Genomic DNA, 23,290 nt, shown 5'->3' with positions numbered 1-23,290 from the left:
AAGTGAAAACTGGGCTTGAGAAGGATCCCTTCTATGAGGGGTGACTCTCATAAAGGTAGTGTCCTCTACTTGGAGGCAGAGTGGGACATAAGTGAGCAGAACCAACGAGGATGTCTTTGAAGTGAGTTATTGAGACCAGCAGTGTTCCATCTGTAGCTCGCAACACCCCTTTGGGGGATCAAACAACCTTCCACAGAGGCTGAATATCAGCTATCCTGCATATCAGACATTCACAGCATGACTCCTAACAGTAGAAAAATGATAGTTATGCAGTAGTAATGAAATTAATTTTATGTCAGGGGAGCACAACAGCTTGAGGAACTATAGTAAAGGGTCCCAGCATTAGGAAGGTGAGAACCACTGATTTTGACAGTGTTAATTTTGGATGAGTATCAGAGTCTTCTGGACATTTGAAGACCAGGAAAATCTTTTTGAAAGGCAATAGACACCCATACTTGTGGAAAGAGCTTTACCATGCCTCTCAGGGGTGATATTGGGACCCCTTAAACCTGGGATAATCAGGATATGGGGGATGCATTGGAGACCATCTGGGATAATGACTCCCTGCGGAGTCACTGGGACAGAAGGGTTGGTACAATCTTTCTGTTTCTAAGAAAAGCTCAGGCAAAGACTGTTGCCTTTGGAGTAGTGCCTGTGGCCAGAAAAGCTCTTCTTATGTGTGTTTTACAAATAAACACTTCATTTGAAAATCATTTAGATCTAGAGAACACCCACAAAACCACTCCTTCCTTTCCTATAACTTCCTTCCAGCCAGGCATTGGTAGGCCAGATCCCTGGGCTATGTCTCTCCATAGACAGCGGGGAGGCTTCTTGGCTTCTCCACACTTAAAAGCAATATGTTGATGAAGGCCTTCTGTTTCCAGGTTTCGGCTTTACAGGTTGCTTTGGTGTATTGTGACTAATTATGAATTCAATAGGCAACTGATTAAAAATTAAATTGGCCACATGGCTCGCTCAGATTTTGCTGGCAGTTTGATGGTTATTATTAACACTGTCCCACATGGCTCATGAAAAATAATCAAACTTGAGAGCTGAAGTTTATCCCCTTAGATTGGCAATGAGGTGTAATGATGTTCTTATCATTGGGAGACTCCTAAATGTTTCCCCTGATCCCAAGTCTTGGCTCTGTTGGTTATCTCTGACTATCCTAAGAATGCCTAGTCCTGTGTACAGGTACTCCACAAATGCTGCATTTCTCCAGGGACCTACTGGGCGTGTAACATACATGGGAGGCCCCAGGCGATGCTATGAGGAACTAACTCAGGAAATCTAGTCTCTAGGAGTTTTCTTTTTAAATTGTTCACAGTGGATTTTTTTTAATTATAGCTGCCATTTTTGTTATGCTTTCCGGTTTATTTTTATCCTCTATGTCTTCTGGCACATTCCTCTTCGTTGCCCTAGATAAACCAGAAGGACCAATGGCGATAAATGGAGACGGGTAAACATGTGTTTGAGGTCAAAAGGTAGCTAGAAGAAGCTCTCTCTGTAAGAGGAAGATGAATGGACCTAAGAGAGGTTTGCAAAAGGGTCAGGGGACCAAATCTTACTGGTATTAAGCAGGGCTCTAAGCATCTGTTCCTTCAGGTAGTGTTTGCATGTCCTCTGTATACGTGTACTCGGTACCTTAGAGAATAGAGAGATGGATACATATTATACATGACCCTGTCTTGTCTGTCTTAGAGTTGAGAGATGAAGAGAGACATGGAGATTCTTCCCACGCAGTGACCTCAGTCCATCAAGGACTTGCTGAGTACCAGCAGGGCACAGAGGGAAGAGAGGGCACTTAACAGGACATCCTGGTGTCAGATGAATTGGGTCACATGGAAGTAATTAAGATGGAAAGGCCAGGTACAATAAAATAGCTTCCAAGAATGGTGAGGAATTTCCTAAGTGAGTCTTTTGCTGTATTTTCTAACCATAAGGCTCATTTCTCACATACAGCTTTTTAAATTGCTCTATTTTCAGCTCAGACCACTGAAATAGTTCAACATGCAAATTGATTTATTCATATCAAATTTGTAGAGATTAAATGCCTGGGTTGTGAGACAAAATACTTCTCTGTAAACACTGGCCTGTCCATGCAGGATGGCTCAAATTGATACATCAGAGCCATCCAGGACTGACATAGTATGAGGTCATCCTGGTACACTTAGAAAGTTCCAGGCCAGCCCAACCTACAGAGTGAGAGCCTGTTCCCTAAAGACCAAACATGGAGCATAATGAAAGTGATCTAATCTGTCTTAGTCTCAGTACTAAATTAAGCCAAGAGATTCCAAACTTGCGGTCAATCTGGTCTATACTGCAACACCTTGTCTTATCTGTTTCCCATCCGAAACGCCTGTCCTAAACACCACCATTTAAGAATATACCTTCATGTCTATATGTTTTAAATATTTTTGTATCTTATCCTATTTTCTTATTATTTTAACTGCTATAGAACAGTTGCACATATTTTCCAGGCACACTGTGATACTGTATACATGACGCTACATGTATACATTGTGTCCCTCTTTTAGGAGTTTGAAGTTTTTTTTTTAATTTTTGTTCATTTGCCTGTGTACTTGTATATGTATGTGTTGGGGTGTAGGGGGGGGTTGTGTTTTTGTGTGGCTGTATGTATATGATATGTGTATGGGACTGTATGGGTCTCCACTGGCGTGTGGAGATCAGAGGACCACTTCGTGGAGTTGATTCTCTCCTACCTTTATGTGGGTCTCAAGCATCAAATATAGCTTGCCCATATAGAAGGAACTGCGGGCAGGCCTGCTTTTCATCCTGCCCTGCTCTCGCATGGTTAGCTTTGCCTCAGAAATAACAACACACAAATTGTATTCATTTAAACACTGCCTGGCTCATTAGTTCCAGCCTCTTATTAGCTAACTCTCACATCTTGACTAACCCATTTCTAATAATCTGTGTAAGCACCACTAGGTGGTGGCTTACCAGGAAAGATTCAGCATGGTGACTGGCTTCTTGGGGACTGCCTCATTTCCTTCTTCCCAGCATTCTGTTTTGTCTACTCTGCCTATCTAAGCTGCTGTCCTATCAAAGGCCAAGGCAGTCTTTTTATTAACCAATGAAAGTAACACTAGACAGATGACCCTCCCACATCATGCCCAGGCTTGCGTGACAAGCCCTTTTTCCCAGAGCCAATCATTGGCCTGTTTTTATTTGCCTGTAAAGAGGTACAGCAGCATCCATCATTCAAGGTATAATGTCTGCTCCTAGTGCCTGTAGGTTTAGCAGCTACTTGACCTTTGAGTGAAAGCTTTGCCTTTCTGCAATGTAGGTTACCTGTCTGTCAGATAGAGGGAATTATAATATCTGGGCCAAGTTACACAATCCGGAAGCTCACCTCTACCCTGACAATGCAAGATTTCCTTTTGCCTGATAATTTGCTAAGATTCATAGAGCTCATTGACAGCTGTGTGTTCGTTTACTGTTTGTTTCTATGCAAGCATATAAGTTATCGTCAACTCAGGAAGGGTTCATAGGACTCAGTATAATAAGGTTCCAAATGTGTTACTTCCAGTTGCTCATTCCCTATGGGTTCGCAGACCGCATGACTTCCCCAGGATGGATACGTGACAGTTTATGAAGCATTGCCAGACACCTGGCCTCCTGTGCACACATGTGACTGGGCCACACAGCTGACCTCAATATTTAACCCTTTCAAAATCCCATCTAAAGTCACATCCTTAGACTTTTCCATGAGACCACTGAACCTCTAGAGAATGCAGGTCAAGACTATACTTTCTAGTAAACTCAAATTCTTTTGTCTGTTTGTTAAGGAAACAGGGTTTTTGCATAGCCTTGGTTGATCCAGAGCTGATGATATAGACCAGGTTGCTTCAGACTTGAAATAGCATGCTTCGTGCCTCCACTTATAAATTCTGGGATTACAGCTGTGCATCACCAAACCTGGGGTTTGGGGATTTTTGTTTGTTTGAGACTGGACTTGAACACCTGATCCCCCTGTCTCTACTTCCCAAGTACTAATTGAATAGATACCACCATGTCTATTTGGGTATGGCTAAACTCTTTACATAAAAAATGAAAAATTAAGTAAACAGGGCATGTCTATAATCTCAGAAGTTAGGAGACTGAAGCAGAGCTGTCACCATAAATCTGAGGCCATCCTGATCTATATAGTGAGCAGTAAGCCAGTCGGGGCTACATAGCTGGACCACATCTCAAAAGCCCTCAAAGATGAAATAAGAATTAAGTGCAGTGTAATAGAACACTATCTAGCACCAAAGAAATCTAATATTTTATATAGCTACTACGAACCATCCTTTCCGATTACCTCATTTTATACCTAATGGCATCGTGGATGCTCTACCAAATTCTAAGTGAGAGCCACAGTTCATATATGTGTGAGCAATATCCAGCAGTTGGAACGAGGCCAGCAAACTCAGACTATGGCCAGTGCTTCCAAAATCAATACCAGCTGGGCCGGAGGATGGCAAGCGAGGGCGCTTGCTTCCTGGTACAGTCCGCTACAGCATAGCTTTGAGGAAGTGAGACCCAGGAGCAAGATTTGACTCCCAGAAGGATACAGAAGGAAGTAAATGAGAATAATTAGAAACAGGGACACAAGGCACCTTCAGGAACTAGGAAGGGGTAACATGGAGAGATGCAGAAGTGACAGGTGAAAGAGGTGGGGAAATCTGGTAGAAATGGAGTCCAGCCTGTTTAAAGAGGTGTCCAGCATCGGATTTGTTGGTATCCTATACGGAGTCAGACAGTTTAGGGCCTAAAGAAAACTCCCAAAGTAAGTATGATCATTTTATGACCCCAGTCTGTGAATTGCTCTTTCACCACCCTCCCACCAACACCCCTGCTTCAGCTGGCTAGTGACAATTCATCCCACAGGAACCGCCTCAGGAGTGACTCCTTCGTGTATCCCCACTGCATGTGTACCCCTGGAACTGTTTCCTATTTCTCTCTCTACCACACACACGTCATGTTTCGTCATCCCGGTATATACTTGGTGCCTGCCTCAGAACTGGCATCTAATATAAAAGGTGGCAGGAGGGAGAGACGGAGGAGGCGAGAGACACAGAATCCGGAAATATCGACAGAACTTAGGCATGAGGGATGAGTGTTTCTAGTTGTCGTAAGGAGAAACTAGGACAAGCAGAAAACAGGCACCAATGCCTAGGATATGACAAAACTTGTGGCTGCATTGCAAAGTCTTAAGAGCCTCAACACCTTAATATAAGGAGTATGAAAATGCCAACAGGAGCAGAGGGATAACTTACTTAGTAATACTAATATAAGACTAACTAGGACTCCTGCATTGGTTTCCTTGTCTTACATAAGCCTAGTTAAATACTTTCAACAGCTCAGTGATGGAGATGCGTTTCTCCCCGATTTACAGATTAAGAAATTGAGGCACAAAGGAATTAAACATATTGTCGAAAACAAGACTCTAGATATCAGTGGTAGAACTGTGAAAACTGACTCTTGTCAAATTTGTTTTACCACATCTAAATAAAAGGCTATTATGGAGCTGGCGTCTGATCCGTGTTGGGCTAAAACTTCAGTTCTTTTCGTTGGATGTAATGAAAGCTAATTTTCTTTTCATCTGGGACTGTCTGATTCCGTGCCAGGCTTCTAAAGCACGCTACCATGATGTTGGTGATGTATGAAGGACCACCCACTGACCTGTTCTTCTGAACAAGTTGCATTTTTTTTTCTTCCTTCTGGAAGATCAGACATCCAAGAGGCTTTTTATTGACTCAGAACAAAAGCAGCCTGTCGGTTTAAGGACTCTGTGTAGTGATCAACAGCAAGGCTTCTGCAAAGAGAAACGTTCTGCACTAGACAGAATGCGCAGCATGAAGCATTAGCCAACTAGCTCTTTAGAGAGCCAGTCTTCAGGGATGAGATGTGTTTGCGTTCACTTTCCCTGCTGAGGCGAGGGTACAGATTCACTATAATCCTACCATCTGGTGTAATTTAGACACTTCTTATTGGATTTCCCCTCCTCCTTTAGTTGGGGACCAACCTTGATAAAAAAAAAAAAAATACCTCTTGCTAGGTAATTTTACAGCAGACAAAAGCCGCTAGTGTTTTTACTAGAAGTATGGGGATTTAGAAAATATTGGTAAAGAATATGAAGATGCGAATGAAATAATAAAACAGAGAAACGTATAGAATAGTATCGGGAGGGAGTTCCATTGAGGTAGAAGCATATCTACTTCCCTATTCTTGAAAGACAGGGTCTGACTATTAGCCACACCTGCTGTCAATAACCTTGAGAGAGCAGAACTCTCTGTCTAAATCTAGGTGGGATCTTTGTTTGAGGTAGAAGTACAATAACCTTGAAGGATTAGACACAAGTTCCAACTCTCTCACCTTGATCAACGTGGAAACAGGCTCACATTTTTGGGCCTCCACATCCTTCCATCCGGCAGAGTGCTTGGGTTAGGATTTCATTAGCAGAATAGAAGGAAGACCCTGGCTGGTCTTGGAAGAGATCTGAGACACTCCCCTTCCTGGATTTCATTTGTGGGAAGAAGGCAAGTGCATGTATGAATGTAGAGGTTCCTAGACTCTATAAGAGGGCTTGGGGTCCTCTGGACCTGGAGTTACAGGTGGTTGTTAAAGGCCCAATGTGAGTGTTAGGGAACCAAACTCAGTTCCCCAGTGCAAGTGAAGTGCATGCATGTTCTTAATTGCTGAGCCAGCTTTGTAGTCCCATCAAATGAATCCTGCTCTACCTACCCTGCAAAAGAGTCAACCTACTAAATGACTAGGAAGGAGCTGGTTTGGGGGTTTGGAGTTCCCCCCAGAGTATTAATGCCACCCACAAAGCTGTGAAACAACAGCCTTTGGAATGAAGGGGAACAATGACAAATGTTAGGAATTGGATGGACCGCCAGGGGAGTCGAGGTGCTGTCCAGCCACTGTCAACTAACATGAAGATGCTCACTGCAGAGCTGTAGGAGGACGCAGATTTCTCCAGCAATTTACCCAATCCTCAGATGAATCAAAAATAAATACACACAGCCTTAGTTTCAGGTATGGTTTGCTGTTTGGCAAAGATGGCTAAGTTAAATCTATAAGCGTGTTTTCTGTTTAAATATAGTTAGAAATAAATTAATGTATCTTAAAATGTTTATTTGTGTTGATATGTGTACTTGTGCACACATATGCGTACCACATGTGTGCAGGTGTCCATGGAGACCAGAAAGGGACATCATATCCTTTGTAACTAGAGTTACAGGTGTTTGTGGGCTGTTGGATGTGGGTGCTGGAAACTGAACCCAGCAATTCTTCAAGAGCAGTGAGAATGCATAACAACCAAGCCATCTCTCCAGCCTCAAAACCTTGTCTTTACAATGGCGAATAGAGCCCTAAGTTTCTTACATGAACAGCTAATGAGTGGAAGTAGCCAACTCTTGAGAGATGAGATGCTAAGGCTCATTCCTCAGCCGTCCTAAGTTTAGGAATGGGGAGGCTGAAGTCCAAGAAAAGCATTTGTGCCAAAGCTGTGAGCTGTGGAAGTCCCAGAAAATGTTTCTTTAACTGAGAGAAGGTTAGAGTGCCCTCATGTGTTCCTACACAGAAATGTTTTCAGTTCTATCTTTTTTTTTTTTTTTTTTTTTTTTTTTTTTTTTTTTNTGCTTGTCAGGAGACGATTTTCTGTAGCTTTGGGGCCTGTCCTGGAACTAGCTCTTGAAGGCCAAGTTGGCCTCGAACTCACAGAGATTCACCTTTCTCTGCCTCCCAAATGCTGGCATTAAAGGCGTGCACACCACTGACCAACTTCTTTACAAAACTTTAAAAAGCTTTCATCTCTTCCTTGATCTTTCGGCACTTGGGTGAGGACTCAGCAGTAAAGGCAGGCCAAAGGATGTCACCAGATGTACGTGAGCAGCATATTTGACTTGCTTAGATGCTCAGGGAACAGAAGCAACAGTGTCATCCCTACAATATCCTGGTGTAGCACCAATTATCAAGCTCTGGTTCTGTCCCAGGCAGCCACTTGCAAACTTTGCAGCTCTGAAGCCATGGCAAAGTCAGTCTGAGCCTCAGTTTCTTCATCTATAATAAGCGTATGGAACCGCTGCCTTCAAGATTATGGCAGAGCATACATGATAGAAGCAACATGTCTAAGCCTGCCATTGGCAGTGAGCTCATGAGAAACTGAAAAAGTTTATTTTCAAATCAGAGCCTGTGTGAGGGACCAGGGACAGGTTAGTGGTGAAGCCTGAGGTTCAAGCATTGCGGAAGTAACGACTTTCTACTCTTGACTACAAGTTTTCCACAAGTACTGTGTGTGTGTGAGTGCCAGAGATGCTTTGACAAGCTATGTGGCCAAATACGTGATTTCTCCAAGATAAATTACTTTTCTTTTTCGTTTTTCTTTTGTTGGTTGGTTTTTCGAGACGGGGTTTCTCCATGTAGTCCTAGCTGTCTAGGAACTTGCTCTGTAGATCAGGCTGCCCTTGAACTCACAGAGATATGCCTGCCTCTGCCTCCCAAGTGCTGGGACTAAAGTTGTGCACCACCACCCAGCTAAATTACTTTTAAATAGGGAAATATAAGTGAAATTAGCCATGTGCCCTTTCCACAGATGGCAGCTTCCAGAGGTAGCATATACCTGATCTCTGGAACTAAGATCTGAGCAGCCAAAAAGACCCTAAAGGGCTGCCATTATAGCCCAGTGGTAGAGCTTGCTTCATGGACCAAGACTCTGAGTTTCTTAGCACCACAAAATGAAAAAGGATAAGGAAAAGAAGCCTGCTATAAAATAAGATATTTGAAAACTGGATTTGATTTCTGCCATTGATCAGTTCTTAAAGTTCTTACTCTGTTGATTAAGAAGCTGCTGGGCAGAGGTGGTTCATGCCTTTAATCCCAGCATTCAGGAGGCAAAGGCAAGAGGATCTCTGTGAGTTCAAAGCCTGGTCTACAAGAGCTTGTTCCAGGACAGGATCCAAAGCTACAGAGAAATCCTGTCTTGAAAAACAAAACAAAATGAAAATCAATAAAAATCAGGGGGAAACAATAGTTGGGTGCTTCTATCCTTTTATTTTATTTTTTATTTCATTTATTTTATTTTTTTATTTGTCTGTGACAAAAGCTTTCTCAGCTAAAGCATTAGCAAAATTTCAGCAAACGAAGTCTTTTTAGCTCAATGAGCGCACAGCTATCTTTCTCAGATGTGTGGAAGGGAAATATCATTGTGATACAATGAGATCTGACCTTTAAATGTCAACACAGTACAGGGTCTGCCCACCCCTTCTGTATCTTCCTCCTGCCTATCAGAGCATTGAGGAAAGTGGTTTAATAGCATCTAAACTGAGAAAGGGTGGGGGTCAGAGGAACACCTCAGTTGAGCCTCTTCTTCCCTTGTATAACCAGGGAAGAGAGAAGGAAGTGTTCATCTGGCTCAGGGCTTCTAAATTTGTAGGCAGAGGCTGCTTGTTAGTTCCAAGCCTTCCAGACCTGAAATAATCATACAGAAACTATATTGGTGACAACACTATTTGGCCAATAGCTTAGGCTTCTTATTAACTAACTCTTACATTTTAAATTATCCCATTCTTATTATTTTATATTTTACCATGAGGTGTCTGTCTCATTTGGCAGCTACATGGCATTTCCCTGACTCCACCTTCTTTTCTCCTCTATCTCTGCTTGGATTTCTTGCCTTGCTCTATTCTGCACTGACATAGGCCCAAAGCCCAAAGCAGCTTCTTTATTAACCAATGGTCATAAAACATATTCACAACGTACAGAGGGGAATCCCACATCACATGAGGCTAAGGCATTTATTACTAATGGTAAGTTTCTCATCAGCTGCATCTGTGGGTGTGGAACCCCTGGTCCTATATCTCGAAAACCTGAAACAACTGCCCTGCCTCAGTATTCTTCAGGGCAGTGAGAAGCTTCCGATGGTCCTTCTCTGTGGTCAGAATTCTGTTGTCAGCTTCTGCAAAGAGGTCCCCTGCCTCATGCTTGGGCAAGTTAGTCGAACAATACATTTTCTTGGCATGGCGCTTACTTCAGTACTCTTCGTCCAATGTTGTTTCTGGTAGTTTCTTGTAACGTCCCACTTTCTCTTTGCGCATTTATGTTATACATTACATTTGCTCTTAGAATGCTTCTTACATCTCTATCAATTGCTTATAATACATTGCTATCCTTTATAAAATTAAGGTTTAAATTCCAGTACACCAAAAAGAAAACTGTGAGTCTTTGAAGAATCAGTTTTGACCAGAGGATCTTTCTTCTTGCACGTTTTCCTGCATGTCTGCCCTGCCTGTGGCACCACAGTCAATCTAAACTAGATCTGCAGCTGCCTGAGAACTCTGGTTCTATTTCAACCAACCAATGGTGTAATCCCACAGAGCAAAGCTTCCGATAGATAGAGACCTCAAGCACAGTTGGACTGAGACCCATATGTGCTTCCAGACAAATTAATGTTTGGCCACCCATGCACATGGTCATTTTCAAAGCCTTCTTTGTTTTATGAGTAATGGAGATGTGAAATCATTGAAAGCTCTCCCCTGGGTCTTCCCTCTGACGTTCTCTCCTCAGCCCCACAGACGTCTAAGATGTCCTCCCTAACCCTGACTCCCAGCATCCTCTGCTTCACTTCTCTGCTTTTGTCCCCTTCTTATCAGAGTGGATGAAGTCTTCCCCGTTTTCTTTCTCCCTTCACACATGCCTATCCATCCCCTGTGCTGGAGTTGGGTATTTTAGCTGTACATAGCAAATAGAAGATACCAGAGTTACCCAGAATCTTTGTGCGTGGAGGATTACAAATGAGTTGCTTTTCTTTATCACGTGTCTATATTCAAGACTAGAGGTTTTCTGAGTCGACTTTCCTCCTAAGTGTCTCATAAAATAGTGCTTTTTGTTTTGTCTTACCACTGTGCCCCATTTCATAAGGAGTCACTAGTGAAACCCTGCACCAACCAGCCCTAGGCTTACTTCAGTACCCTGGCCTCTTCTGTTGCTGCTCCACTGGTGTGCCTCTCCACATGGCCGGACCTAGAAACCCCAAACCCTACAGAGCTGACAGCTGTCATGAGTCAGGAAGATGCTGGAAAATGAAATGGAACAGCCAGAGTCTTCAGAGGAAGTCAGGGCCTCACACACTAGGGAGTCCAGCTGGTGACCTCCACAGGGTCTGCGATGCATCTGAGTCCTGGTTAGCGCTTTAGTCTGAGAGTATAGACACATGCTGAGGAGCGAGAACTTCCCAAATGGTTCTTCAACCCGAAGCTTAGCCTTGCTCGCTAACTCCATACTGAGACATACTTGTTTAGTCATTTGTAAAACAGCAGTGTGTCCTTCAGACCTTAGAAAAACATTCAGAGCTTGGAATCAAAGGAAATTGCATAGAAACATTGGGGCTGGGAGCACAGGACTGAGAACTGAACCTAGGACCTCATGTGTGTAAAGAGAGCGCTCAGCTAAGTCTACATCCCCAACCCTGAGTGGTGACATGTGCTTAATACTTAAACTTTAATACATTTGAGTTTTGGAGGAATTTCTTTAAAAAAAAAATGGCCCTTAAGCACTTTGAATGAGATAATGTATTGGAGGACCTGAACCTCCTCTTATGTTTTGCAGTTATAAGGCTCAAACTCACAACTTTGTACCTGCTAAGGCAAGTGCTTTATCACTGAGCCATTCTAGCCCTCTAGATTTTAGAAACTGATTCTTATTAATAGCCTAGACTTGCCTTGAATCTCAGACCCTTCTTCCCCAGCCTCCTGAATGCTTAGATTACAAGCCCTTTCATGGCTCCCGTTATGAGATATTTTTAATGGAAATTCTACAGGGACACTGTCTTCCAGTCTCTGTTTGAATCAAGCATGAGCCCCAAGAAACCAAGCCATCAAAAACCCTGAAACTTGGCATTAGAACATCCATCTGAGCTAGTGTCCACCTGAATCTTTCCTTTTCTGGTTCCAGTTCCAGTGAGGGTCTATTCTTTTCTCCTTTAAGAGATGGAAGCAAACTACTTTCTGTCTTTGGCTTAGACCCTAATGACTTGTCACTAGTGAAATGCCACTGCTTTGTCTCTTGCTGTTTACACAAAGCATCAGAAAGCCCAGCTTTGTCTTCATGGCTACCCAGAAGCCAATGACTGGTCATCAGTATCATGTGGCTGATGTAGCTTAGCTAAGATAAAGTATGAGCAAAACTTTTGGTCTTCTGTGTTTGAGCATGTTTAATGTTTCTTTCCATCTTTTGTTGGTGTTAGTAAAAATACTTCCATGAAAATGGATTTTATGTTAAGTCTTTTAACATATTTTTCCAACTGAAAGGGAGATGGTTTCTCCCTTGTTGCATGAGGATTGGTTTTGTGTGTCTGTCATTTCAGGATTGACCAATCTGAGTGTCCATTCACAGACATATATGCAGACAGGGAAGTAACAGAGGGCATTAGATGTCAACTGATATATCAATATGTAAATGTAACACTACAAAAATCTGATAAAAAGAAACACAAGATTTTTTAAATTTGTTTTTCCATAGAATCACTTGAGGATGCCTAATTCCATCCAGCTAGAAGCAGAAATTTCAAGAGCATCTCTGGGGCTCTCAATAGCCTGCTTTCACACTGGGTAGTCAGTGTTTATTGGCGACCGTTGACGTAAGAGCAGACTGGAGATCACTAATAAGTTTAGTTGGTTTTATAAATTTGGTGCCAATTTGGGCTCAGATCATGTAATGCTGTAATCTAAAGTGATTAGATTTGATGCTGAGTTTTGTATATAATAAAAAACACATCACACTTCCTCCCTCCTGGCTTGAAATATTAACCATTTAGAAGCTTGGCAGTTCTCTAACTATAAATATTTGCTGGAATCTCAATGATTTGGTTCTCAAATATAATTGGCAGAGAGAAAGCAATGAATAATGAGTAATGATGAATTTGAGCTGATTTTGTTGTCAGGGGCCCCTCTCAGTGCTCACTTAGACTTTGTAACCAACTAATGAGTGTTACTAATGTCATTCCAATTTCACAGATGAGGAAACTAAGGTACAGCATTCCTGCCACATAGCAAGTAAGCAACAGAGCCAGAATGACGAACTCAGGCCTCATGTTACCATGTGGTTACTCTACATTACACTTACTCAGAGCTATGGCTGTTTTCCAAATTAGTTTTATCATCCATCCTTGTAAGTATCTATGGCCTAAACTAACAGCTTGTAAACGTGGGTCTTTGAGGTTGAATAGACATAGAAATGACTTATTCTTGGGAAAGATACCTGGGAATACTTGGAAAAAAAACCTGAAGATGAGAGATTTAAATGGTTCTCTATTATTATTCTGGGACAAGGGATGGGGACATTATTTTCCATATAGGGTCTTCTGAGGGATGACCACCGGGAAAGGTTTCTGAGGGGACTGAGAGGCATGCCCAATAAGAGTAAGACAGCCAAGGTGCTATCCAGGCAAGCCAGGGTCTCAGTCTAGGGCAGTATTCCTCAGGATGCTCACAATAGCCTCCTCACAATCGGTCTCTCTTAACATTTCTGTTCTGAACATGTAATTTTCAATACTAAAGATCTGAAGAGATGGCCAATGGGTGAGAGCTTATACTGCTTTTGCAGAGGACCAAAATTCAATTCCTCAAACCCATGTTGGCATCTCACAACTTCCTGTAACTCCAACTCCTGTAACATCCAATGTTCTATTCTGCTCTCCTTGAACACTGTACACACATGGCCTACAGACACATAAACACAAAAAGACAAAAGTAAAATAGGTTTTTAAATTTAAAAAGTTAAGATTAGTGTATATCTGCTTGTGTGCTACACATACAGCTGTGCTTTGAAATAGAGTAAGTTGTTGTTGTTGTTGTTGGCTTTTCTCACTCCCTCTAAAAACCAGTTCTTATGATGTTGGGACCATGAAGCACTGTCTCCAAGAAAAAAAAATGGAGAAATCAGGCCAGCGGAGGTGGGGCCAGTGAGCCACCCAGAGGGCCTACTCAGTTTCAGAATTAGAGGGCTCCCAATGGCAGAGTTGTGCCTATGGCAGGTGCGAGCAGAGAGGTTCCTAAATATATGAGGTCAGGAGCTCTTCGTTGTGGGTCACCACCCTTCTCTCCCTGTTGTGGCCCAGAGGTGTGAGTGTTGTAGGAGAGAGGCTGCTTGTTCGTCCCAGCTGCCCTGCTAGCTTAGTTCCAAAATAACCACACAGAAACTTTATTAATTAAAACGCTGCTTGGCCATTTGCTCTAGCCTCTTGTTTGCTAACTCTCACATCTTAATTTAACCCATTTCTATTAATATATATATATATATACATCATATATATGCCTATGTATATCGCCATGTGGCAGAGGCTTACTGGGAAAGATTCAGCATGTCTGACTCTGGCGGCTCCATGGCGTATCTCTGACTCCGCCTTCTTCCTCCCAGAATTCAGTTCCATCTTCTCCACCTACCTAAGTTCTGCCCTATCAGGCCAAGGCAGTTTCTTTACCCATTAACCGATGAAAGCAACACATAGACAGAAGGACCTCCTACACCATGTGAGGATGAAATTCATCATCCTCCCAGCTTCCTCTTCCTCTCCCTCCATTCTTGCTTCTGAGCCTATAAGGAATGTCACTTTGTTCTGAAGGCCACTGTGGTACAATGCGATGTCTCATGGCAGACTGTGTTGTCTGGATTATTTTTGTGTGATTTAGAAACTGGGTTCTCAGGACATTCGCTTTAAATTTCCTTTTAACTGAGCTCAGAAAATGACTACTCCTCCAATCTGTGAGGACTAGGTAGTGGCATGGCTTTAACTAAACGCTGCTGCGTGCTCACCTGAGCTCTTGAATCCCCAAGAAACAATCAGCAGAAAGAAGGGAGCAGAGATTTGTGTTCCAGATAAGGAACACAACTGGCTGTCCCCAGAACTCACATGGCCAGCTCATTTTCTTATTCCTAGCCTCTTAGATGATCCTGGCCAGCAATGCTATCCAAGAGGGAGTAACCATGAGTCTGAAGAAAGACACAGCCAGCCTTTCCCCCTTTCCATCCTCTCTTCCTCCGTGATTTGGCTGCTCCACTGTTTCTGTTCTGAATTCACACAGGCCGTAACCAATCTTAAACCACCTATCCAGTCACGCCTAGAAAGCACAATAGTGAAAGCAAGGCCTCCTGATATCCTCTTCTCCCCTAATAAGCTGTAGCTATTCAGTTGGTCAAAGGGAACCTTCGTGGGTCAGTGACATAATAAACGAGGTATCCCTAGGTATGAGAAAGCCTAGCCACCAGAATAGTGCTTCAAAATTTGAAAGCATTCTTGAAACAACCTAAACATGTTAGGCAAGGATAATCTTACGTTCGTGGCAGTGAATGCCAAACCTGGGAATTCAACAGCATCATTTGGGGGGGGGAGTTTGACCCCCACATCAATGAGATTCTGAGTTGGTGTTTCTGGGGTGGAATTCTGGCGCTGATACTTTTTAAAGCCCTGAGATTCTGTTATATGACCCAAACTGAGAATCACTGTTTACCATTATAAACTATCATTACATATATGAAGGGGTACCTGACGGTATCATAAAGGGATTCAAACCACTCGAAGAGATAAGAATAAAAACCCCATTCAGACTGACGTCATCAATCTGGATCATGCTTCCAGGAGTTTAATAACAGCTGGTTTATTCCCAATGTATTTGAGACCAGTATAATTTGGAGAAAAAAAAAACTTCCCTGGTATAAGACAATCCCTGTCGCACAATGAAATGTAATTACACTGAAACTCAACTCAGGGTATATGTCGTTTCTTCCAAGAAGATGGGTTCTGGAGATACATTAGCTGTACTAGCTTAAGGGCCTAAGGGCCTGGTCTTGGTCATACAGATAGCACAGAAGGCATTTGGGCTATTAGTTACATCTAGTCCTTGTTGTGGGAGGGAGCTTGGGGGGAGCGTCTGGCTATCAGGTCGTTTAGATTCCTAGGCACCTCCAGTCTTGGCTGTAAGAGCTTGGTATGGCCTGGACCGACAGGTAACGCAGATCACCATGCTGTTTAACACTCCCTCTTCTCAGCGTTCTGGATGGAAGAGCAGGTTTTCATCTTTCCCATTGTAAAGACAGTCCTGTGTGCTTGACATCCTGGTTTCTTCAGAGATCTGTGGGCGCAAGGACCTCCGTGCTATGCTCCCAACACATGTATGTTCCAGGGTTTCACATACATCAAGAGGAAAATGAAACGTAAAGTGATGTGGTGTTATAAAATAAACAAGAAGAAATGATTATAAAATAACTATAAAACTAAAGAAAATGCAGACAACTAAATTTTTAGAACTAGGAGAAAAAAATCTTCATCTTTTAAAAATGACTTATGTATTTTTTTATGTATATTTCTGTGAGCCTGCATGAATATGTGTGTGTGTGTGTGTGTGTGTGTGTGTGTGTGTGTGTGTGTGTGTGTGTGCAGGAGCCCGTGGAGGTCAGAAGACGATGTCTGCTTCCTTAGAACTGGAGCTGCAGGTAATTGTGAGCCACCATGTGGGAGCTGGGAACTGAACTCTGACTCTCTGCAAGAGCAGGAAGAGCGCTTCATAACTGAGTCATCTCTCCAGCCCCACCTCTCTCCTCTGTAAAGGCTAAAATTAGTCCTGGGAGGACAGACCATGAAGGAGGGACTCATTTATCCAAAGATTTTGCTATGCGTTATGTAGTCCAGGTGGCATGAAACTGGTGGCATCCTCCTGCCTCTGCCTCCTGGGTACTGGGATTACAGGTGTGAATTCTATGGTTCCAGCTTCCTGGGGAAGGCGCCACCTGGTGGTCTGAACACACAATGAATGACTTATTTCTAAAGCCTACTGTTGATGTCACCCTCAGGAAGTATTTGTTAGTTCCCCCATCCCCCCCCCTACAAAGTACTCTGGAACTTCTGCCAATAAAAAAATCAAGTCACAGGGACTTGGTGTTTGGGACTAGATTTAAAGTCTTTCCTCCCCCTAATCCCGTCCCCTTTACCTGGCCAGATACCAGAACTTAACACTGTTTTCACTGTTATTTTATCCACTCTATGTTAACAAAAGTTTTTTTTTGGGGGGGGGAGACATAAGTTAAAAAAAAGCAAAAATATTGAAAATACGTCGTAATGGATGATGGTTGCTTTTGACTTCTGTGGACATAGGTGAGACAATCCCTGAAAAGCATTGGGCCGTCTACACCAACACCATACGCTGCAGACAACAGGTGGGGTGGGGGATGGAGTACTGGATGTTTGGATGGTTGGGAGATTGAAACGAAGACAAAGAGTCAAAGGGAGACTGGCTGTTCTGCTGGCTCTCACTCCTGTGGGGTGGGCTTCTCTTTCTTCGGTGGAGTGGACTGGGAATGGTGTGCGTCCTGTGCAATCAGAAATGGCCCCTTGGGTCCCATGGCGGTCACATTTCTGCACAGTTCTCAGCTGAGCAAAACACTGGAGGTTGTTAGCACATCTCCCTGTGGAGCTAAAACTGGGCTCAGCACCAGCAAGCACACTCCAGAGGAGATTTGCCTGTCCTCCCTGCTTGGCTAACAGCTATTCCCTGGTGCCCGGGCAAGAATTAAGTTGACTGTGTATCTTGCACTCTGTTATTTGCTGTGTCCCAAACAGCTGGCTCATTAATGCAATTTAGAAGGAAGACAGAACTAGCTGTTCACCATTATATCTACGGGATTTGTAATAAATATCTCAATAAGGAGGTATAAAAACTCCCTGTTTCTGCACAGCCAAAGGAAGCAGAGCATTAAGCAGAACTCAGTGGGCCTCATTAGCTACAGGATCCAATGCAGAAGGCCCAGGGGGACTTGCCCCACATTCCTGTTAGCAATCGCTTCGCTTTCACCTGAAATATGCTGGTAATTTTCTCGCTTGTGAAGTTCGGTTCATCGAAAGGTTAACAAATATACTGTTCCTTAATATTTGACTGAATCTCTTCCATGCTCCGGATGCAACAGACAAATAAAGCATCATTTCTGTCCTGTCTTTCTTTTGTTCACTCTTACTTCTGAGACATTGGGATAACGCCTGTAGAGGCTAATTCCCAGAAGAAGGAAATAATGTCACCAACTGTCTCTGGTTATTTTGTTATATGCATGTATGTGTGTACGTATGTACATATGAAACAGTTGCTTTAGAATTCATTCCCATAGAGAGCTGATGACAACGCAGCAGTATGAATAAAAGCATCCAGGTGTGATAGTGAAGGACCAGGTTATCATAGTTAGAGTGAGGGCCTGCGGCCAGAGGATTGCACGCCTTGCTGGTCCCCAGCCTAGGTTCCAGGTTCATTGCTAGTCTGTTTCAAGGTTCTGGCCTCTGTGCACAAATAAGCAAATGTGCCCCTTCTCCCTCCCAACACACACACACATGCGTACATGCTGTGTATTTGTAGGCGTTGTGTTCTGTTTTTATACCCTAGTCCTGGTGCCTTCTGGTTAAACACAAGGGCTAGTGAGTGCAATCACTTTTAAGGTTACTTTGTTTTGAAATTAAGATAAATTAGAATAAATTAAGTTTTTAAGGAAAATCAGATTATAGAAGATCAAAATTATGGTTCCAGTCATACACAAACCAGTATGAGATTAAGTTCAGCTTCCTTTTATATAATAGCATTGTATAGTGAAAGAGATGCACACATTGCTTACAGATATATTCCTTTATACTGTATGTACTGTAGTTTAAATAAATAGGAAAGGAGAGCCTATTTTACTAGCTCCATTAAAATATTTCAGGTGATTATACAAAACAATAATGTACTGTGTATTTGAGACAGGTCCTAGAGATTTTCGGGTTTGGTGAACTCCGTTGTGTATTCATTGCTCACAGTACCGTTCTATACAGGCATTTTCATACAAGTATATATTGTACACTGAGCACACACAGTCCCTGCCTCCTTATCCCCCCTTTCTCAGCCCTCCCCACATTAGTCTCTTTTGTCCTCCAATTCAGTTTTGTTTCTACTCTCATGTCCTGTATGCATATTTCATGTGTTGAATTAAAATCTAGGAACCACAAACGAGAGAGAATGTGCTGAATGTATTTTGGAGACTGGCTTAAGTCCTTTACTGTGACTCTCTCTAGCGGGACTTGTTTTCCTGCAGACGGCATAAGTTCATTTTTCCTTACGGCTGGAAGGTGACATGTTCACCACATGTCATCTTACCATCCCTCTGCTTTTGGGCGCCTAGATCGGCTTCACGATGGTTGTGTACAGTGCTGCAGTGAACACTGTGACGTGTGTCTGTCGTGTGTTGACTTAAGGACCTTTGGGTAAATATGGTGGCGTTGGGTCATATGGTAGATGTGTTTTGAGTTTTTTTTTAAAACTTCTTTCTGATTTCCATCATGGCTGTACCAAATATTGCTACAATAAAGGCACACAAAGGTTCTATTGTGTCTTTATACTTTTCCAGTCTCTCTTGCTGTTTTCTTAGTGGCTGTCATTCAGACTGGAACGCGATGGAATCGCAATGTATTTCTAACTTGCTTTTCTCCGATGGCTAGTGAGCGTAAACGTTCTTCTGCTTATTGGCCATTTGCATTTCACTACTTGAGAGCTGTCTGCCATCTCATTATTCTGCCAATTCGTGAGCATGAAAGGGCATTCTGTTATCTGGTATTTTCTTCAATTTTTTTAGCGTTTTATATTTTTCAGTGTGAGCTCCCTTACTTCTTTCATCAGGTTCACTTTAAGGGTGCTTGTGTCCTTGTTTATTTTGAGGCTACTGTAAATATTCTTGTTTCCCTATTTTTTTCTCAAGATATTTGTTATTGGCATTAATGTTATCTGTTAATATTATATACTGCCATTCTGATGAGAAAAACTCTATCAGTCTAAGAATTTTCTAGCAGAGCCATTAGGGTGTTTTATGAACAAAATGACATCATCTGCAGATAAGGTTATTTTGGCTTTTCCCTTTCATATTCCTATACCTTTTATTTCCCTCTCAGTTACAGTGGGCCAGCTAAGACTTCAGAATAAGAGCTGCTCTCCATTTGGCGTAGCTGTGGCTGTGGGTTGCTGTAGACAGCCTTAACTGTGCTGAAACATGTTATTCCAGTCCTGGTCTTTCCAGACTTTTATTATGATGGCATCGGGAATGATTATTATTCTTTACTGAGATGCCTGCCCCAACATTCCTGAGCTCAGCACAGTGTTCCTATACCCTTCTACACTTCAACGGAATGAATACCAGGGACAAACATCCTATGAGAAACACTTAAGCCTCCTCCTGTTCACGTCTATTGTTATAGCCTCTGGCTGCCATCTTTGTTTCTTCCAAAGGTTTGAATTTATTTCCTGCAGAGTAGCTTCCCTGAAATGAAATTACTAGATCAAAATGCAATGAATATTTTAAAGCTCTGATTTCTAAGCATATTTTTAAAGAGCTTTCTAAAAAGTTATTAATTTACCTTACACTAGCAATATATGAGAATTATGGTATTACCCTAGGCCTAACGAGCTGCTAATAAGACTGCATTACTTTCATTTTTGTTTATTTCATTCCCAGCAGGCCAGAAAGTTTTCGCAAGTGCCTATTTATAATGCATGTGCGCTCTTGTTTCTTATCTGTTGTCGTCTTATCAGCTAAATAGTCTCAACTCTGGTTTTCTCCCTTTATTGCTTTATTCAGGCTCCCATGATTCATTCAGTTACTGGGTAGATGAAAAGTCCCCCGTGGGGCCTGACCAAACCCAAGCTGTCAAACGCCTCGCCCGGATCTCCTTGGTAAAGAAGCTAATGAAGAAATGGTCTGTGACTCAGAACCTGACCTTCCGGGAGCAACTGGAGGCTGGGATCCGCTACTTTGACCTGCGTGTGTCCTCCAAGCCAGGGGACACTGACCAGGAGATCTACTTCATCCATGGGCTCTTTGGCATCAAGGTTTGGGATGGACTAATGGAGATTGATGCATTCCTCACTCAGCACCCTCAAGAGATCATCTTCCTGGATTTCAACCACTTCTATGCCATGGATGAGGCCCACCACAAATGTCTGGTTCTGCGGATCCAGGAGGCCTTTGGGAGCAAGCTGTGCCCAGCCTGCAGTGTGGAGAGCATGACCCTGCAAAGCCTGTGGGAGAAGAAGTGCCAGGTAAGAGCAGAGGAGTGATGTGCTTCTGAGAGCAAGAACTTAACTCTTTGCTCTCCTTAGGTTGCCACCTGCAAAATCGTTCAACCCAAGGGTTAGGGGCTGGAAGAATAGATTGGTGGAAGTATTGAGCATGTGTAGAATAATACCCGGATTCTGGGGTAGCTACAAGAGATTTAGTGGGGCTGGTAGAAGTGGAATTAATGTTTGATGTCTTTGTTACTTTTTCATTGCTGTGATAAAACACCATGACCAAGGCAACTGATGGAAGAAAGCATTTAATTTGGCTCATGGATCCAAAGGGTTAGCGTCCATGACAGCAAAGCAAAGCAACAGCTAAGAGCTCCCATCTTGACCCACAATCATGAGACGGAGAGAGAAAGCACTGAGAATGGTACACATCTTCTGAAACCTGGAAGCCAACCTTTAGTGAACACTTCCTCCAACAAGTCCACACATCCTAATCTGTCCCTAATATTTCCACCAACTGAGGACCAAGAATGCAAATATAGGAACCTGCACTGGTCATTCTTATTTTGACTACCACATCCCCCTCCCTGGTCCTCGTAGACTTGTAGCCACATCATAATGCAAAATGCATTTGATCTGAATTCAAAAGCTCCTTAGTCTTTCACAGTCTCAACACTGTTTTAAACTCTGAAGTCTCTTCTGCCACACAAGGCAATGTCTGAACTATAACCCCTGTAAAATCAAAAGTTCAAAACAAATTACATGCTTTCAACATGCAATAGCACAGAACCTACGTGAAGTATTTCCAAAGGGAAGAAAGTATACAGGTATAGTGAAGAAATACTGAACTAAAGCAAGGATAAAACCCAGGGGAAAAAAACACCAACTCCTGCAGCTTCATGTCCAATGTCAAGGGACCGACATGGTTCGGCCCTTCCGGCTTTGCTGCTTGCAGAATACTTGTCTCTCTTGAGCTGGTTCCACTGCCTGTGTGCATCTCTCTTTGGCAGCCATCCTGTGACTCTGGCACCTCTAACTCTTTTGTGTCTCTACCCACAATCCCAGCTCCACTTCCTCAGCTTCGACCTCTCAGGGCCCCAATTCAGGGAGTTCCTCACCTGGTGCCAGAGTCAGTGGCTCTCCTTCCACATGGAGGAAGATTCCCTAACCCCTTCCGCTGGCATCTTTCTTGACTCTAAAGCCAGAACCACGGGGATGACAGCGCCAAGTCTGACTACCAACTTGGCACCCTGGAATTGTATTTGTAGCAGCTTTGATCTGCTGCTGCTATTCAGAGCAGAAGCTTCCTTTTACACAAGTTGAAAGCTTATCTGGGTGAGGTCTCACCCTGAAGGCGCCCCTCCCTTTATTCCATTTCAGATCAGGCCTCTCTTTAATCCTCTCATCTCTGTCAGCACAAGTCTTGGATCCAACAGTAAATTTCTTGGTGCCCCTTTCCTCTCTAAACTGTATTTTCTATTTCTCTTTGTGCCAGCTGCTCTTTTCCATTGTAGACCTGTAGAAAAATGATTACCATATTAGCGTGATAAGCACACGACAGAGTCAATATAAAGCTGTCTTGAAATCTCCTCTGCCAAGGAAATTATTTTATTGACTTCTGTTTAGCCTCAAGAAAATTCATAGGACAAGGACAAACAGCAGCCACATTCTTTACCAAAATACCCAAACTGGGGCTCTAGCCTAGTTGTTCATATCTTTTCCCTCTTAAACCTCTTGCGCTGAGACAAATGTTTCCACCAACTGGGGACCCAGTGAGCCAGGGGGCATTCTCATTCAGACCATCACACCTGCCAAATAAAGTGTCTCTGCACTCTAGTTGGCATCTAAATATTCTTGTAGTGCTTGGCTATTATCAGCCCAGGACAAAACTGCGAAAAAAAGCCAGTTGTTCAGTAGAGAATCATTCCGTCTGCTCTAAGGGCTTAATATCCTATCCATGTTCCCCCAGTAAAGGTGAGGTTCCAAGCCTACACCCCTGAGGAGCACTCAGTTAAACGATGGGCCCTGGATGCATTCCATTCTGATCCCAGAGCATGGTAGCAGCAAACAAGAGCTTCAAAAAAAAAAAAAAAAACTGATTTGAACTTTCTCTGAGAAAAACAAAAAGCATACATTCATTCAGAGTTGCTCTCTTTCTTTCAAACGTTGGAGAAGGACCTCAGGTCTTTATACATGCTAGGCAAGCGGCTCTGCCA

At 42.9% G+C, this 23,290-nt stretch overlaps 1 protein-coding gene across 1 annotated transcript in view; it reads left to right on the top strand.

The window, feature by feature from the left end:
* The window catches only part of Plcxd2 (phosphatidylinositol specific phospholipase C X domain containing 2), a 60,718-nt gene that overhangs the window by 14,207 nt on the left and 23,221 nt on the right, over window positions 1–23,290 (top strand). Inside the window, exon 2 of the mRNA XM_050149086.1 lies at window positions 20,647–21,107. Coding sequence (XP_050005043.1) covers window positions 20,647–21,107 — 461 coding nt within the window. The remainder of the gene's footprint in view (window positions 1–20,646; window positions 21,108–23,290) is intronic.

Source organism: Alexandromys fortis, unplaced genomic scaffold, assembly GCF_014885135.2.
Source record: "Alexandromys fortis isolate MF-2015 unplaced genomic scaffold, M_Fortis_MF-2015_v1.1 scaffold_4, whole genome shotgun sequence".
NCBI lineage: Eukaryota > Metazoa > Chordata > Mammalia > Rodentia > Cricetidae > Alexandromys > Alexandromys fortis.
The sequence above is the reverse complement of the archived record's forward strand: the minus strand, read 5'-3'. Positions and strand labels throughout refer to the sequence as shown.